Below are 19371 nucleotides of genomic sequence, written 5' to 3'. Positions count from 1 at the left end.
GCAAAGACACACACAAAGGAGAAAGCAATGTGAAGACAGAGGCAGAGACTGCAATGATGTAGCCATGAGTCAGGTACGACTGCAGATGGTCGAAGAGGCTAGGAACAGATGCTTCCCAAGAGCTTCTGGAGGGAGCTTTGGCCCTCCCAACACCTTGATTGCAAACTTCTGGCCTCTAGCACCATGAGAGAATAAATTTCAGTTGGTCATAATGTGTTGGTAGCCACAGGAAACTGATATATGGGAGAAGCCAAAGGCAAGAGAACTTAAATTTGTGGCATGTTGACTGTGTGACAGACATTGTGATAGGTATTCTCAGGGTACTCAGTCATTCCATATCACACATTAAGGAAGAGACACAGAGGAGGCTTCGTGTTGTTGCCTGGGCAAAGCCCTTCTATGACCCTGTGTGATCTGGGCTGATCCTAATTCCTGACATGCAAATAAGGAGTTAGACTAGATGACTTCTAGGGTCGTTTTTAGCCCTGACCATCAATGAAGTGAAATTTTATGGGCTAGATCTGAAATGAGACATAGGCTGTCCAAGAGATGGAATTACAAATATTCTTGCTTAGAGAAAACTCGCTGAGAGCTGGAGTCAAAACCAAGCTGAGCAGATTCCTAGAAGTCATGAAGCAAAGTTAACTGTTTGGGGACAAATATTGTTGAGTCTTTAACAACCAAAGACAACTACACCCCCCAATCCTTTGAGGATGGTTTCTGAAATATCACCAGAGTCCTGAAGTTTTAGCAACGAACACCAACACAGCACAGACCCCATTTTCAGTTTTTCAACTTTAAAGCCTGGGAATATGAAAGATATTTCAAGGCTGAGACTTCCATTTCTAGTAATTTGACACATTAGAAAACACTGAAACACTGGCCACTACAATGGACAAATGCCCTACTGAATTCATGACTATCTTACAAAAAAATATAAGAAATTTCAAAAGACAGGCCTGGCGCAGTGGCTCATGCTTATAATCCCAGCACTTTGGGAGGCCGAGGTGGGCAGATCACGAGATCAGGAGATTGAGACCATCCTGGTTAACATGGTGAAACCCCGTCTCTACTAAAAATAAAAAAAAATTAGCCAGGTGTGGGAGCAGGCACCTGTAGTCCCAGCTACTTGGGAGGCTGAGGGAGGAGAATCGCTTGAACCCAGGAGGCAGAGCTTGCAGTGAGCTGAGATCGTGCCACTGCACTCCAGCCCGGGCGATAGAGCAAGACTCCATCTCAAAAAATATATATACGTGTGTGTGTGTGTGTGTGTGTGTGTGTGTGTGTGTGTGTGTATGTGTATATATATATAGTGTGTATATATACATACATATACAAAGATCAATTGGCTATTTCTGGGTCTCTATTCTGTTCCACTGATCTAATGTGTATATATATGCATATATATACACACATACATATGTGTGTATACACACACACACACATATATATATATGCAAAGATCAGTAGAACAGAATAGAGACCCAGAAACAGAGCCAACTGATCTTTGACAAAGCTGACAAGAATATATGCTAGGGAAAGGACACCCTCTTCAACAAATGGTGCTGGGAAAACTGGATTGCCATATGCAGAAGAATGAAACTGGACCCCGATCTCTCACGTATGCAAAAACAAATCAACTCAAGATGTATTAAAGACTTAAATGTAAGGCCTGAAACTATAGAAATCCTAGAAAAAAACCTTGGGAAAACTGTAGTGTACATTGGTCTAGGCAAGGAATTTCTAAGACTTCAAAAACAGGCAACAAAAACAAAAATAGACAAATGAGACTTCATTAAACTAAAAATCTTCTGCACAGCAAAACAAATCAACAGAGTGGAGACAGCTTGCAGAATGGAAGAAAATATTTGCAAACTTATTCATCCAGCAAGGGACTAGTATCCAGAATATACAAGGAATTCAAACATCTCAACAATAATGAAAAATAACAAATAATGTCAGCAAGAAGTGGACAAAGGACATGAATAGACATTTTTCAAAGGAAGACACAGAAATATCTGACAGGAATATGAAAAAAATGGTCAACATAACTTGTCACGAGAGAAATGCAAATTAAAACCACAACGAGGTATCATCTTACCCTCGTCACAATAGTTATTAAAAAGACAGAAAATAACAGATGTTGGCAAAGGTGAGGGAAAAGGGGAACTCTTACACACTGTTGGTGGGAATGTAAATGAGTACAACCTCTATGGAAAACAGCATGGAGATTTTTCACAGAACTTAAAAAAAAAAAAAAAAATAGGCCTGCCGGGCGTGGTGGCTCACACCTGTAATCCCAGCACCTTGGGAGGCTGAGGCAGGCATATCACGAGGTCAGGAGTTTGAGACCAGCCTGGCCAACATTGTGAAACCCCATCTCTACTAAAAAAAAAACACACACACACACACACACACACAAAAAAATGAGCCAGACGTGGTGGCATGTGCCTGTAGTCCCAGCTACAGCTACTCAGGAGGCTGAGGCAGGAGAATTGCTTGAACCCGGGAAGTGCAGGTTGCAGTGAGCTGAGATCGGGCCATTGCACTCCAGCATGGACAGCAGAGCAACACTGTCTCAGGAAAAAAAAAAAAAAAAAAAAAAGGACTATCATTCAATCCAGCAATCCCACCACTGGATATCTACCCGAAGGAAAAGAAATCAATATATCAAAAATATACTTGCAATGGGATATTTATTGCGCATTATTCACAACAGCAAAGACATGGTATCAACCTAAATGCCCATCAATAGAAAATCAGATAAAGAAAATGTGGTACATATACACAGTGGAAGACTATTTGACCATAAAAATGAAATCACATCTTTTGCAGCAACATGGGTGGGATTGGAGGTCATTACGTTAAGTGAAAACAAACCACAGAAAGTCAAATATTACATGTTCTCATCGATAAGTGGTAACTAAAAATTGTGTACACACAGACAGAGTAGAATAAGATATTGGAACCCAAAAAGGTGAGAGAGAGTGGGAGGGCAGCAGGTGATGAGAAATTACTTAATAGGTATAAAGTATATTGTACCCTAAAAGTCCTGACTTGACCACTACACAATCTGTGCATGTAACAAAATTCCACTTTTACCCCATAAATTTACTTTTTTTTTTTTTTTTTTTTTGAGATGGAGTCTGGCTCTGTCGCCCAGGCTGGAGTGCAGTGGCCGGATCTCAGCTCATTGCAAGCTCCGCCTCCAGGGTTTACGCCATTCTCCTGCCTCAGCCTCCGGAGTAGCTGGGACTACAAGCGCCTGCCACCTCGCCCAGCTAGTTTTTTGTATTTTTTAGTAGAGACGGGGCTTCACTGTGTTAGCCAGGATGGTCTCGATCTCCTGACCTCGTGATCCACCCGTCTCGGCCTCCCAAAGTGCTGGGATTACAGGCTTGAGCCACCGCGGCCGGCCTACATTTTTTTTTTTTCTTTTTTTTTGAAACAGAGTCTCGTTTTGTCACCCAGGCTAAAGTGCAGTATGGCGATCTCGGCTCATTGCAACCTCCATCCCCTGGGTTCAAGCAATTCTCCTGTCTCAGCCTCCCTAGTAGCTAGGATTACAAGCATGCGCTACCACCCCCAGCTAATTTTTGTATTTTTAGTAGAGACAGGGTTTTGCCATGTTGGCCAAGGCTGGTCTTGAACTCCTGACCTCAAGTGATCCATCCACCCCAGCCTCCTGAAGTGCCGGATTATAGGCGTGAGTCACGACGCCTGGCCTTATACAAATTTCTAAAAAGAAAAAATTTTTAAAATATTTAAGAAGAAATTACGTATCAAATTTTTCTCCTTTTAAGAGAAAGACATTATGAAAGGCAGTATTTTAAAATTTCACATACCTGAAAAATAATGAAATATATGAAGAAAACAGAATTGCCATTATAAATCATTCAGGAATTCTGCCTCTGGGTATATATTCAAAAGAATTGGGCAGGCCACAATGTGTACATATATATACACACACATATGTAATTACATATATACACATATACACCATATATATGTATTTACACACATACATACATAATTACATATATACACACATATACACCATACATATGCTTATTTACACGCCTACACACACATATATACAGTGCAGCTAAAGTGATATTTAGAGGGAAATTTATAGCCCTAGATGTACATATCAGACAAAATCGGTGCTGGAGAAAACCAAAAAATAAACTATCATATTATTTTCCAATATGGTACATTCCAACGAAAGGAACAGTCCGTTGTTTCCCTGCATGTTTACCTGTTTTTTTTTTTTTTTTTTTGAGACGGAGTTTCACTCTGTCACCCAGGCTGGAGTGCAGTGGCACAATCACCACTCACTGCAAGCTCCGGCGCCAAGGTTCATGCCATTCTCCTGCCTCAGCCTCCCGAGTAGCTGGGACTACAGGTGCCCACCACCATGCCCAGCTAATTTTTTTGTATTTTTAGTAGAGAAGGGGTTTCACCACATTAGCCAGGATGGTCTCAATCTCCTGACCTCATGATCTGCCCACCTCGGCCCCCCAAAGTGTTGGGATTACAGGTATGAGCCACCGTGCCTGGCCTGCATGTTTACCCTCTAATCAGAAAGTGATTGGGTCATAACAAAGAAAGGTAACATATTTAAGTGTTTAGCTTTGGCAAGGGAACATTACTAATTGTATGTTTATGTAATTGAAATTAAAGAAGATTGAAATATTCATATTTAGTGTTTCCACATTATCCATATTCCCTTCTATTGCTCATGAACACACACATGCACACACAAACAAACTGGCCTCTTTGGATCATGTGGAGGAGCACTCCATAGATTTTATCCACTCCACTGTAGTGGGCTGAGGAGGATCGACTCAAACCACCCAGCTTTGACCATCTGCCACGTGCAAGTTGCTACAGAGAATTCAAAGTTGAACGAAGTCAGGTTTGAGGAACTCTAAGACTGATTTAACTAAAGGTCTAGGCATTGGAATGGAATGCAAAGAGATAAGGTTGGCAACAGAAATTGAGGTGGTCACAGTGAGGTTTGAATGGCAGGAAAGGCATGTTAGTGAAGGTTTATGAGCAAGGAAACAAAAAGCATGGCCACACTTTAGGGAAACAGTAACCCAGAACATCTTACCTTCTTGGGTCATAAAGTCATCTTCAGCAAAGATGTTAAAGTTGCCACATAGCCCGCAGGTCTTGTTGAAGTATCTGTCTGACAGCAGGACTTGAAAGTTGCCACTGCCATCAATCCTGGCCACAAAGCCGTAGGCCTCACCGGACAGCTTGTAGTACCCAGCCTCAGTTTCTAGATACAGCCCTTTGGAGGCATAGGGCATGGAGACTCTGGAGGGCAAAGGCTAAGTTCAGAAGTGGGCTTCTCGTGCATTTTCTGGATGTCTCTCCCACCTTCTAACCCCAACCCCATGTTGTAGGGTTCAGACCGTGATGCAAAGTGGTTGAGGACCTAGAGCAGCAATCGGGAGACCTGGCTCCCACCCAGCCCTGCTACTCCCTTCCTTGGAACATTTGCTTCCATTCTCTGCGCCCCAGCTTCCTCATCTAAAAATGAGGGGCTTGTTGTACCAGGGGATCCCTAGGGTCCTTTCTAACTCAGACACTCTGGGCTTACCTTTTGTCCCCCTGTGTCACAGTACCATTGACAAACAAATGGATGTCAAAAAATTCCCCAAGATACACGGAGAGGCTCACTCTCTTGCCACTCTGGAAGTCCCCTGAAAGAGAAAAAAGTGAATAGTAGTGACTATGACTCCCCTCAAAAAATGAATACATTGATTAAGAATCATTATCAGTCGGGCGCGGTGGCTCAAGTCTGTAATCCCAGCACTTTGGGAGGCCGAGACGGGCGGATCACGAGGTCAGGAGATCGAGACCATCCTGGCTAACACAGTAAAACCCCGTCTCTACTAAAAAATACAAAAAACTAGCCGGGCGAGGTGGTGGGCGCCTGTAGTCCCAGCTACTCGGGAGGCTGAGGCAGGAGAATGGCGTGAACCCGGGAGGCGGAGCGTGCAGTGAGCTGAGATCCGGCCACTGCACTCCAGCCTGGGCCACAGAGCGAGACTCCGTCTCAAAAAAAAAAATAAATAAATAAAAAATAAAAATAAAAAAATCACAAATGAAAAATCTAAAAGCACGATCTCTTGCTTCCGGGAGTTCACAACCTGTGCAGAAACAGAAGATAAACACGCGACAATTGAGTATATCATAAGGCAGCAAACAAAAAGGCAACACTGAGTTACTGGTAACAGGTGCTCTAGGAGAGTGTTATCCATTCATTCATTCATTCATGACTGAGACAGGGTCGTGCTCTGTCACCCAGGCTGGGGTGCAGTGATGTGAACATGGCTCACTGTAGCTTCTACCTCCTGGGCCCAAGCAATCCTCCCACCTCAGCCTCCAGGGTAGCTGGGACCACAAGCATGTACCGCCACACCCATGTAATTTTTTTTCTTTTTGTAGAGACAAGATCTCACTGTGCTACCCAGGCTGGTCTTGAGCTCCTGGGTACAAGTAATTACAGGCATGAGCCACCCCGCCTGGCCTAGCAGGGCTATTTAAAACGATATCAGCCGGGTGCGGTAGCTCACACCTGTAATCCCAGCACTTTGGGAGGCTGAGGCAGGTGGATCACAAGGTCAGGAGATCAAGACCATCCTGGCTAACACAGTGAAACCCTGTCTCTACTAAAAAATAAAAATAAAAATAAAATAGCTGGGCGTGGTGGCAGGTGCCTACAGTTCCAGCTCTTTGGGAGGCTGAGGCAGGAGAATGACGTGAACCCGGGAGGCGGAGCTTGCAGTGAGCGGAGATTGCGCCACTGTACTCCAGCCTGGGTGACAGAGCGAGACTCCGTCTCAAAAAAAGTAAAAATAAAAATAAAATGGTACCTTAGGACAGCCCAAATCAGAATCACTAGGCTGTTTGTTTCAAATGGAGATTCATGAGCTCTGCCTAAATTTACTGAATTTGATTATCCAGGAGTTTACAGATTGTGTGGGTCAAATGCCTTACACAGCACATGGAAATAAGCACACACTAAATGGCTGACAACGGAAATGTCTGAAGATCCAGACACATGATAAAATAGGCTCTGAGGATGGTATAGTTGTAAGGGCTGAACAGGGTGACAAGGGTGATGGTGGCCGGCATGAAAGAGGAAACACAGACAAGAGACATTTTTCACAGCATGACCAAACCTTAGCAAGCCTCATAGTTTCTTAGAACTGCTACTTGTGCTGGGTCTTTGATATTCAAAGATAACTAATTGGTCATAAGAATCAAAGGAACCAGAAGGGAAAATAGGGCCTGGTCTCAAGCCTTAGAAACTGAGAAATTAATGGAAATAGGGAAGATAGGAGCAGCCAGAGAAGAGAGGGCAGCCAGAGAAAACAAAGAGCCCACAGGTGGGGGGCACGATGCCTTGGGGTCCTGAAGGAATGGGGCATAGGACTCAGGGGTAAAGTTGATCTTAAAAATCAGCAAATCTCTCTTCTCCTAAAAGGGATAGGGGAATGTGGCTTCTTCTCAGCAAGAAGAGGCTAAGATGTCTGTGGAACCAAGCCCAGAAGACCTGACAGGTCTGTTGACTTGAGGTGTTGCTGCCATGGCCAGAGCCACAAAAACAGGGAGCTGATGCAAGGGTCTCCTCACTCCTAGCCAGGAAAGGAAGAGTCCCCAGCAGGGCTCTGGGCTGAACTGAGGCTGCAGGAGGACCACCACACACACACCATGCCCATACATACCATACACACTGGAACACACAAACACTCCAAACCAACCCGAATGAGCCACAAAATAGACTTGTTTCTGGCGGGAATTCGGTGAGGGCTCTCCTGTGTAAATACACAGTCTATTCCAGGAATAGTCTTGAATGCCAGCAGCAGCCACCAGGAAAGTCACACAGACCACTCACAGTCCATAAACCACATTCTGCAGAGCTCCAGGTCAACACAACTGGGAGAAAATGGAGGTGCCCGCCAAATGAAAGCGAACTTGTCCTGTTTGAGCTGAGGAGTCTCCCTTGCTCTGCATTCCAACCTAGAACAGTTTTTACAGCAAGCAAACCTTTAGAAACTGAACAAACTGACAGCAAGAAATTGGCCAAAGAAAAACAACTGGAAAGTGACCGCATAGAGAAACATTTTTTCTTTTTTGAGACAGAGTCTTGCTTTATCACCCAGGCTGGAGTGCAGTGGTGCGATCTCGGCTCACTGCAAGCTCCGCCTCCCAGGTTCACGCCATTCCCCTGCCTCAGCCTCCCGAGTAGCTGGGACTACAAGGGGCGTACCACCACGCCCGGCTAGTTTGTTGTTTTAGTAGAGACAGGGTTTCACCATAGCCAGGATGGTCTCAATCTCCTGACCTCATGATCTGCCTGCCTGGGCCTCCCAAAGTGCTGGGATTACAGGTGTGAGCCACCGCACCCAGCCAAGTAACTTATTTTTAATTGTATTTCATTTATCAGTAATGGTAGAATCTGAGTGAGGAGTATATGGATCTTTAAGTCTTTCGACTTTTCTGTATGTTTGAATATTTCCATAAGAAAATGTTGAAAAACCAAACAAATGGGGCAACCAGGTAACAACCTCCAGGTTGTACCCCCTCCCAGGAGCCCTCCAGGGCCCTCGGCATTCACACTGGGCCCAAGACAAGATCCCTCCCTCGGCCTTTTCTGGGGCTGGTGCTCTGAACACTACACACAGCCCAGAGTGAGCCCATGCGACAGGGCAGGGACCCACTCCACACTCCTCACTCGAGACCTGCGACAGCAGAAGCCCCCACCTGCCGGATGGCAGACAAATGAGCCCACGAGGTCTGGGGCCCTGTGTCCTATTACCACTGAGCCTGTCTCCCCATCAGCAAATCCTCCTTCCATCCCATCTCACAGGGCAGGTGGACAGGGAGTTCTGCCTCAGCTTCACTGTGTAACTCAACCAATATGTCACCTCTGAGTCAAAGGCAGCTCCCTCCTGGAAACGGTAAAGGAACCCCCGTGAGCCACTCCTTGGCATTTCTCCTTCTCCTGGGGATGCAGAAAGGGTGGGTGGGACCAAGTCTGCCAGGGACTGTGGTTGGAGGATGGGTAGGGAACACATCAGAGGCAGCCAGGCAGCCTGGGGTTGGCATGGCCCTGCAGCTGCAGATCTACAGCTCTTAGAGGCTCCCAAAGATGCAAAATCACTTAAGCAAGGTACTCGTTCTACAGGAGGCGGAGCTGAGCAGGTGCCATAGAGGAGCCCGGAGATCCCTATATGGCTATAAGTTTGAAAAGTAAGGCCTGCAAGGCTGAACACACCAAGAATTCAGCAAGGCAGAAAAACCAAACACGAGAGAACCAGGAGAAGTGTATGGGAGTGAAGGAGAGCCCCAGCCCTCCTAGAGTAAATAACAGAGGAACCTGCCCACACAGGCTGCGGAGCTCGGGGCGGCTCAGGCGGCAGACCCTGGGGTAACCTGCCCATCATCACAGAGCTAGTCAGGGATGAAGATGAAGAGCTGGGACTCAAGCCTGAGTGCTGTTTTAAGTACCTGAAGGGCTTGCTCTGTGGGGCCCCAGGAGACCAGCATCGGGAAGTCCAAGGGGCAGCTCCAGGCAGTCAGGGGAGGTGGGGCTGGCTGTCCCAGGAGCTTCACCTACTGCAGGAACTAGGGCTCCTGAAGGGGATGGTTTAGGTTCTGGTAACCAGCCCCCACCCACCCAGAGACAAACCAAAAACAGTAGTCTAGGGGCAGGAGTGGGGCTGCATTGTGCCCTTCAGTGAGGGCTGAACTGCATGGCATGGAGAATTCCTGGCCCTGGATGGCTGAGGGGACTCGAAGAGCAGTCAGTGCACACCCAGAGCAGAGGAATGGCAAGGGAATTTGGGGTTTTTGTTTTGAGGTCTGTATCACTCAGGGTGACATGTAGTGATATGATCACAGCTCACTTCACCCTCAAACTCCCGGACTCAAGCAATTCTATTGCCACAACTTCCCAAATAGCTGGAACTACAGGTGTGTGCCACCATGCCCAGCTAATTTTTGTACAGATGGGGGTCTCGCTACATTGCCCAGGCTGGCCCCGAACTCCTGGGCTCAAGCAATCCTCCCGCTTCAGCCTCCCAAAGCACTGGGATTACAGGCATGAGCAACTGTGTCCAGTCTGGCAACAAGATTTTTCAGCGTGTGACCTAGGGAAGTCTGCAATTCAGAAAAACATACCAAGGCAGCAGGAAGGATCTAAATAAGTGGCTCTTAAACTCTTTTGCTCAAAAAGCATAGTAACAACACAATTTATGACTCTAGACACACATACATTTCATGTCGTATTTACCCTTGCCGTGTGCCATGCACTGTTGATATTTTCTACCCTGTCTTTTTAAATGCTAGTTATTACAGAGAAACTAAGGCCTAGGTTTACAAGAGGATTTCTCCACTGCATCACTATTGAATTCAGGGCCAGACACTTCCCTGCACACGGTGGGAGAACCAGCAGCCTCCTGGCCTCTACCCACTAGATGCCAGCAGCACCCACCCCACAGTTGTGACAACCCAAAACGTCCTCGGGGGGAAAATCACCCCAACTAAGAACCCCTGGTTTCCACTGTGGAAATGGAGAACCTACACTCAGGTTTGATTTTGCAACACAAAGCTGCATAACAGGGCATCGGAGTGTTCTAGATTGTGCTAACCACTAATGCAGGGAGAACTCCAGATCAGTCTTGCATTTTATTTGCCTCATTCCCTCAATGCAGAACTCAGGGGATCAGATGATGTGCAGCCATTAGGAAAATGGGCCATTAGAAAAACGAGCCGTTAGAAATCGCCGGTGAGCCCAGGAGAGACCCCTGAGCGCCACAGACCTCCAGGTTAGCACTTCCTGTAACTCTTAGGAAAAGAGGGGCTGGCTGTCACCCCAAACAGGCAAGACAAGCCAGCGAAGCTCTCCCAGAGGCTCCCACCAGGCCTGTGGAATGCAGTGATCAAGGCGCTGAGTGAGGAGTAAGCTCCTAGAGAGCAAAAGGAATCCTGGGACCTTCAGAAGCAGGCCAGGAGCTGAAACCGGTCAGACCTGGGCGCTTTCTTAGGCTTTAGGGTGGAACTCATCTGTATTTCCAATAAACACTCTACCTTCTATGCCTGTGATTCTGGTGCAGGTGACCCTCCCTCCACAGAGAACAGGGGTCTGGTCTGACCACGCCACCGAAACTAAGGCTCCCCAGGGGAAGCGACTCAGCAGGCTGTTGGCTGTTGATGGCTCTTCCTTGGCTGGTTTGGGAGCCTGATCCCACAGCTGCAGTTTAGGAAGAACAGTCTCTACAGAGGAGCAGGAACCAGGACTCCCACAGTCTCTCTCTGGCCTCTGCGCTGCCTGGCAAAGAGCCATGTCACCTTGGCCTCGAACCCTGCAGCCTGCCTCACCAGGAGACAGGATCAAGGACAGGGGCCTCGCCTTGGCACCAGGTGGCCCTTCATAGGCAGACAAACACTTTACCCAGGATATGAATAAGGTCCACAGGCACTCGGGAGGAATGTGGATGTGCAATTTACCGTCAAGGAGGCAGGATGTCATTGGAGAACAATGGAACAGAAGGTGGGCACGTGCACAGAAAACGAAACTGCAGGGCCCCAGTCCTGGACTCCCTCCCCTGACCCAGTGCCCCTGGCTGCCCTGATGCACCAGTGCCAGCCCACCCCCAATTCTTCCTCTTCTCCCACACACCCCAAACCTGCCACCACCACCAACAGGCAAAACAGCCACCCATTCTCTATGACATTAGCAGCACGCTTTTGGTGAAAATGAAACCAATTTACATTAAAGTATGTTTCATCTGTAACCTTGTTTAGGCAAACAATCTCCCAGAAAATGGACACTTCACAAGGACAAGCAGTTTATAAGAAAATAGTGACCTGGTGGGGAATCCCACCGAGGGGTTCTGAAGTAGACAGGTCTTCCATGGCCCTTCAAATTCCTCTGTGGCCACTGAAACCCGGAAAACGGTGGCCCGAGAGGCCAGACCTCTAGCGCAAACCTGTGTGGATTATGAGGGACAGATGCAACTGAAGTGACCCTGACCTCACGGAAATGCCTGGGGGCCCAGCAGCCCCCGTCTCTGCATGGCGATTCCAAGTGAACACCCCATGTTAAGCTGGCCGCTTTCAGTAACTCAGCTGGGCTAAGCAGTCACATTTTCAGATAACCTGTCTCCCTTGATGCTCATGGTATCTCCATTTTAAAGATGAGGAACTGAGGCCAAGGTGGGCGGATCACCTGAGGTCAGGAGTTTGAGACTAGCCTGACCAACATGGAGAAACCCTGTCTCTACTAAAAACACAGAACTAGCAGGGTGTGGTGGTGCACGCCTGTAATCCCAGCTACTCAGGAGGCTGAGGCAGGAGAATCGCTTGAACCCGGGAGGGGGAGGTTGCAGTGAGCTGAGGTCATGCCATTGCACTCCAGCCTTCCAGCCTGGACAAGAGCGAGAATCCATTCCAAAAAAAGAAAAGATGAGGAATTGGAGGCTAAAAGCACGTAACTGCCCTCGGAGCACTCAGTGAAGAGGGAGAGCAGAGGACAACACAGGTTTTCTGACGCCGGCTGTGGCTCCATCTGTGCTTCCATTTCCTGCTGGGGGCAGAGCCACCCAGTTCTGTGGGATGGAAACTGACCAGTGAGCATAAGCTGATGAGCCCAGTGCTGGACAGGTGGAATGGGCAAAAGGGCTTCCTGAAGGAGGTGACAGCCCAGAGGCACCAGCACACCCTACATGTCCCCACCAGGGACCCTGACATGGGGAGGGGTCTGGAGTTGGGCTGAAATAGGGGAAGGGAGCTTTTCCAACATGCTAACTTGGCTCTCTGAGCGCAGAACATGAACTCTGTGCCTGGGACTAAGGTATTAGTACGTGTTGTTTACAAGCCCGCCTCAGGGCAGGGAGTCCACAGCAGAGCTGAACAGACTGTGGAGTCCAGACAGCAATCCACCCCCCGCCCCTGCCCCCACGCCAGGCACTGCAGTGTCTCCATCAAAATCTTCCGGTTTTTTTTTTGGAGACAGTCTCAGTCTGTGCCCAGGCTGGAGTGCAGTGGCACAATCTAAGCTCACCACAATCTCCACCTCCAAGGTTCAAGTGATTCTCCTGCCTCAGCCTCCTGAGCAGCTGGGATTACAGATGCATGTCACCACGCCAGACTAATTTTTGTATTTTTAGTAGAGATGGGGTTTCACCACGTTGGCCAGGCTGATCTCCATCTCCCAACCTCAGGTGATCCACCTGCCTTGGCCTCCCAAAGTGCTGGGATTACAAGCATGAGCCATTGCACCTGGCCTCCTCTGGTCACTTTAACCCTCCATTCCCACTGACAACCCCAGAGCCATCACAGGTAGGGGTCTGTATCAGCTCTGCTGTGATTTCTAAAATGGGGAAAATCTACTTTAAACAAAATCTGGGGTCACCCAAGGTAGGGAGGGCATAAGTCTTCAGCTTCCCAGGGGCAGGGGTGGGGGGTTCTCTCCAGCTGCTCTTCCAGTTCCTCCCCAGCTACAGCCTCTGAATCAAGTTGGGACCCTCACATTGGTGTTGAGGATGACTTTCTTGATTTGTCATGCCCTGGGGCATCTCTGGCCTTTTCACTGCCTGCCTGGTTACAACGGCCAAGGCCACTCCACCTACCACCTCTTTTCTTTTCAGGACCATCTTGGCAAAAAACCAATTTCCTCTCACCACTTCCCTGCTGCACAAGACCTTACACTAGTTCCTCACAGCCTGCAGAATGGACTCAAATTCCCCATCAGACTTCAAGACCTCCACTGCAGCCTCACTGGATGGCCCAGCCTCTCAGCCCACTCTCCTCCAGTCCCACACACTCAAAGTCTGGTTACCCACTCTAAAAGCAGCAGCAGCAGCTGGGAAATTGTTAGAAATGAAATTTTTAGGCCCTGTTCCAGATCTACTGAGTCAGAACTCCAGGGGCAGGGCCCAGTGATCTGTTTGTCACAGCCCTCCGGGTGGTCCTGATGCAGCCTGAAGTTTGGCAACTGCTGCTCCAGCCACACTGACCTCCCCAGGGCTCCACGTCAGAAGCACATGCCCCTTCAGCCTCCCCACTTCTCATGCTGTCCCCATGGCAGGCAGCACCCTGCCCTGCCCTCTCTGGTCATCCAAGCTCCTTCTCTGTGGCTGTTCACACACACTCTGTAAACATCTTCAGGCCAGGCCTGGTGGCTTATGCCTATAATCCCAGCACTTTGGGAGGCCGAGGTGGGTGGATCACCTGAGGTCAGGAGTTCAAGACCAGCCTAGCCAATATGGTGAAATCCTGTCTCTACTAAAAATACAAAAATTTGCCGAGCGTGGTGGCGCCTGTAATCCCAGCTACTTGGGAGGGCTGAGGCAGGAGAATTGCTTGAACCCGGGAGGTGGAAATTGCAGCGAGCCGAGATCACGCCACTGCACTCCAACCTGGGCAACTGTGCAAGACTCAGTCTCAAAAATACATACATACATAATCTTCAGCACAACAGAGAACCCAGTGAGCTGAACACCAGAAAACACAGATGAGTGAGACATGCTCCTTATCCCCGAGGAGCTCACGGAGGAATGGGAAGGATGGCAGTGCCCAGATGTCACATCTGATAGGTTTCCCAGCAGAGTCAGGGCAGCTGGCAAAGATGGGCTCAGGAAGAGACCAGGAATTGGGGGAGCTCATAGCTACAGCCAGGTGCCAGAGCCTAGCCCAGTACTGGGCACACGGAGAACCCTGCATCAGTCCCCACTGACTGATGGAGCAATGATCCCAGGAGCCCTACAGCCCAGATCTCAGGAAAGTGTCTGGGTGTTGCCAAAGACTCCCTCCCTGACCAAACGTGAGTGGGCGCCTCTGAGCCCTCTTTTAAATTAAGCCTTGGCCTTGGGCTCGTCCTTGGCCTGCTCAGTCTAGTTTTTGTTTTTTGTGGGTTTTTTTTTTCTTGAGATGGAGTCTCGCCCTGTTGCCCAAGCTGGAGTGCAAAGGCACAATCTCGGCTCACTGCAACCTCTGCCTCTCAGGTTCAAGCAATTCTCTGCCTCAACCTCCAGAATGGCTGGGATTACAGGCATGCACCACCATGCCCGGCTCATTTTTTGTATCTTTAGTAGAGACCGGGTTTAACTCAAACTCCTCACTTCGTGATCCACCCACCTCGGCCTTCCAAAGTGGTGGGATTACAGGTGCTCAGCCACCGCGCCTGGCCTCAGTCCAGTTTTAATAAGAATCCTGCTGAGTCGATTTAGAAAAGATGCCCCCACCCTCAATATGTGATCAGCAAGACTGCTTGACTTCAGCAAGACTCCCGTCAAGCTGGGTTAACCAGAATCCCTCTTACTTCCGAGGTTTCCTCTTTGTAATTTTCTACCACTGACCCCTACACCCTCCCCTCCTTGGCCCTAAATCTTCACTTTTCCTTGTTGTATTCAAAGTTGAGCCCTCTCGTCCGGGCACAGTGGCTCAAGCCTGTAATCCCAGCACTTTGGGAGGCCAAGGCGGGTGGATCATGAGGTCAGGAGATCGAGACCATCCTGGCTAACACAGTGAAACCCTGTCTCTACTAAAAAATACAAAAAATTAGCCAGGCGTGGTGGTGGGTGCCTGTAGTTCCTGCTACTCGGGAGGCTGAGGCAAGAGAATGGCATGAACCCGGGAGGTGGAGCTGGCAGTGAGCCGAGATCATGCCCCTGCAGTCCAGCCTGGGCAGCAGAGCAAGACTCTGTCTCAAAAAAAAAAAAAAAAAAAGAACTTGAGCCCTCTCTCCCCGTCTGCAAAAGCCCACATAGCAGCAGTCCCTCTTGAAAGTCTTCCTTAGTTGCTTTAACAAGTGTCATGAATATCTTTTAACAACATGAGCCTGTCCTTTGCCATCTCCGTTCCAAGGCTGGGGCCCCCACGTTTGCTAGGTTTTTTGGCATCCCTCCCTCACACACCGTACACATTGATTAGTTTTTGGTATGTGGAGGTCACCAAACCATAATCATCCACCCCTAACCCCCCCCCCCCACCTTGGCAAGCATCCTCTCCTCTTAGTCCAGAGGAATGTTCTGTCAGCCTGAGAGGCCTGGGATCAAAATCCAGCTCTACCTTTTTTTTTTTTTCCCGAGACGGAGTCTCACTGTGTTGCCCAGGCTAGAGTGTATCTCGGCTCACTGCAACCAGGTTCAAGCGATTCTCCTGCCTCAGCCTCCCAAGTAGCTGGAATTACAGGCACACACCACCACACCTGGCTGATTTTTGTACTTTTAGTAGAGATGGGGTTTCACCATGTTGGTCAGGCTGGTCTCAAACTCTTGACCTCAGGTGATCCACCCTCCTTGGCCTCCTAAAGGGCTGGGGTTACAGGTGTGCACCACTGCGCCAGCCTCAGCTCCACCTTTTATTGTCTGTCAGGCCTTGGATGGAAGATGCAACCTCCATGGGCCTTGGTTCTCCATTGGTAAAACTGGGGTGACTACAGCTACATCCCAGGGCTATTGTGGGGATACGGGGACATGGCAGGGACAGGACCAGCCCTTCTCCAGGAATACAGGAAGTCCTCAGCATAAGCCGATGTTCTGATCCACAGGCCACCAAGAAAACAACGAGTCTTCCCTTTGGCAAGGAGTTTTACATGTTCCAAAGCACCTTCTCCAATTCACCATTCGCCTTGATGCTGTGGCGTTCCCAGGGCATCACCGGGACCCAGAGCAATGGACACAGTGAACTACCAGACAAGATGAAGACTCTCTTCATCCATCCCACGCGGCTCCCGTGGTAAGAGACCCGGGGAAAGCCAAGAGGGGTTACATGTCACAGAAAGGCTGTTCCTCTCCTTGTTCTCAGCAGTGACCTTTTAGCTCAGACACTATTCCGAGAGCAGGAATCCTCCCCCACACCAGGGCTGAGCTCGGCCAGCACTCTGAATTCCTCCCTGCAGTGCCCAGAACTCACCAATAATCGAAAAGGAACGTTTCTGGCAGTCCCCTGCCAAGAGGTAACTGCAGTATCCCGCAAAGCTGTACATGCTCCCATCAAAGGTGTTGATGAAGTCACTTCCGAAGAGGCTGCATCGGGCCATGGATGACCTGCCGCGAGTCCCTTCTGCACAAAGGGTCCCTGGAGGGAGACAGGCCACAGGTTGGGCTGGTGATCCCAGGCCACAACGGGGACCATCAGCTCAAATCTCTCTGGCCTCATAGAAATTAGATTGCCTCTGACAGAAATTGGGCTGTGCAGAGGTATTTTCCATCCTAAATGAGACTAAAGCTGTTGCTTTCAGCTCCCATATACGACTCCAGACTCACAGCAATAACTAAGGAACGGTTTTTCAGGAAATCTACTAGTTTTAATGACATTTACTTACAGATTTAAAATATGTTCATTATTAAAAATTTGGAGCATACAGAAGAAAACACAAAGAAGCTGGTCAGGCATAGTGGCTTATGCCTATAATCCCAGCACTTTGGGAGGCCGAGGCAGGCGGATCACCTGAGGTCAGGAGTTCAAGACCAGCCTGATCAACATGGTGAAACCCTGTCTCTACTAAAAATACAAAAACTAGCCGGGTGCGGTGGTGGGCGCCTGTAATCCCAGCTACTCGTGAGGCTGAGGCAGGAGAATTACTTGAGCCCGGGAGGCGGAGGTTGCACTGAGCCAAGATCGTACCACTGCACTCCAACCTGGGCGACAGAGTGAGACTCCGTCTCAAAAAAGAGAAAAGAAAACATGAAGTTAAAACCATCTGTAACCCAACATTTGGCGATGATTAGAATTAACATTTCAATGTTCATCTTTCCATTTTATTTTATAGCATACATACAGCTGTGGGTTTTTCAGAAACTGGTGACCACCTTGTGCAAACTACCTATAACCTGTTTATTTCTCAATAGATTGTAAATAATTCGTCGCGCTATTGTATGTACTTCCAATACGCGGTTTTTAGTGGCTGCATCATATTTTGCATCTCAATGTCCATAGTATATAGCCCTCTATTGTTAGGTTTCTAGCATGTTTCCATATGTTTTATTATAAATAGATTGCAATGAGCATCTTTGTACATAAATCTACTAGTATATCTTAAGGTTAAATTTTAAACAGATCAGACGGTGTGCCTGGCACAGACTCTATGAAGTGTCAGTTCCTCCAGCGTCACATGCTAACTCCTTCACTGACCATGGTTGTGTGTGTGTGTGTGTGTGTGTGTGTGTGTGTGTGTGTGTGTGTGCCTGTGTGTTGGCAGGTGGGGAAATACAGCAGTAAATCTCTAAGCGTTCTGGGTTCCCTGGCAAAAGACCCACCTGGTAGGAAGATGCAGAGAGTGTGATAAATGTGTATTTTTTTTCCCCAGACTCACCTGCAGGCAGCAACTGGATGATGCTGACCTGAGAGATCTAATTGGAAAGTACCCAAGGTCAAAAGTCCCCTCCCACCATTTACAGGCTCAGAATCTTAGCAAGGGAAGGGCAGCAGTATGATGCAGTGCAAAGGGTGTTGGCCTGGGACCCAGAAGACTGACCTCTGATTATGGCTATAGACTTTGGAACAGTCATTTCTCCTCTCTGACCCTCGGTCTCTTCATTTGTACCATGGGAGGTTCAACTAGGTGACCTCCACAATCTCATCTAAAACTAATCATCTATCCAAGTCTTGGATTCCTTCTTCCTCATCCTGTGGCCCCACAATATAGGACAGTTCTGTGCCACCTTTATGCTTCTTAATTCCCCAACAGGAGATGGCATTTGCAGGCACCTGGTCTCTGCAATACAAGTCAAGGGTAGGAACTCTGCGGAACCTTCACAGGAAGCAACCAGCAGGAGCCTAAGTTGGGGCTAGGCATACAGGGGAGCTCCAGACACATCTGCTGGTTCCCAGAAAGGGGTCACTCCAGATGGCCCTGGGGCAGGAATGAGAAATAGAGGCCCTTTGGTACCTACCTGGCAAGACGAGGGCCACAGCAAGCAGTACTCTGGCAAATCTGGCAGGAATCATCTGCAGAGAGGAGATGTGAGCTAGTCATTGCCACCCAGGTAGGTAGCTGCTGGTGTGGCGACTGTCAGGGCATGCAGTAGCAAAAACATTTTGAAGCAGGAGAAAAGATGGATCCTCATGACCCCCTTTTCCCCTTTGAACATGGCCTTCTGGCCCACTGCCCTCCCCCCCGAAACCCCTGGCCAGTGCCAGGCCCAAGGGTAACAATCGCTATGAGCTGGGATCTGTGGGCACCTTTCCAGAGACAGCAGTCCCAGGCCCAAGACAAGAGGCAAACTCTGCCTTCCCTCCAGGCCAGCCAGGCCTCTCTCATGTCCCTGCCTCCTGAAGCAGCTGGGAACACACACCTCATTCCTTCCTGCCTCTGCATCCAAACTGGCGAGTAGGAACAGT

The 19371-nt window shown here is 48.6% G+C and overlaps 1 protein-coding gene across 1 annotated transcript in view; it reads right to left on the bottom strand.

Annotated features, from left to right (window-relative positions):
• The window catches only part of VWF (von Willebrand factor), a 171899-nt gene extending 152921 nt beyond the window's left edge, over window positions 1-18978 (bottom strand). The window contains 4 exon segments of the mRNA XM_030939152.1: window positions 5117-5325; window positions 5612-5714; window positions 16942-17106; window positions 18924-18978. Coding sequence (XP_030795012.1) covers window positions 5117-5325; window positions 5612-5714; window positions 16942-17106; window positions 18924-18978 — 532 coding nt within the window.
• Window positions 18979-19371: the final 393 nt, after the last annotated feature.

This window comes from Rhinopithecus roxellana, chromosome 10 (assembly GCF_007565055.1).
Source record: "Rhinopithecus roxellana isolate Shanxi Qingling chromosome 10, ASM756505v1, whole genome shotgun sequence".
NCBI lineage: Eukaryota > Metazoa > Chordata > Mammalia > Primates > Cercopithecidae > Rhinopithecus > Rhinopithecus roxellana.
This window is presented reverse-complemented; position numbering and strand designations above follow the sequence as displayed.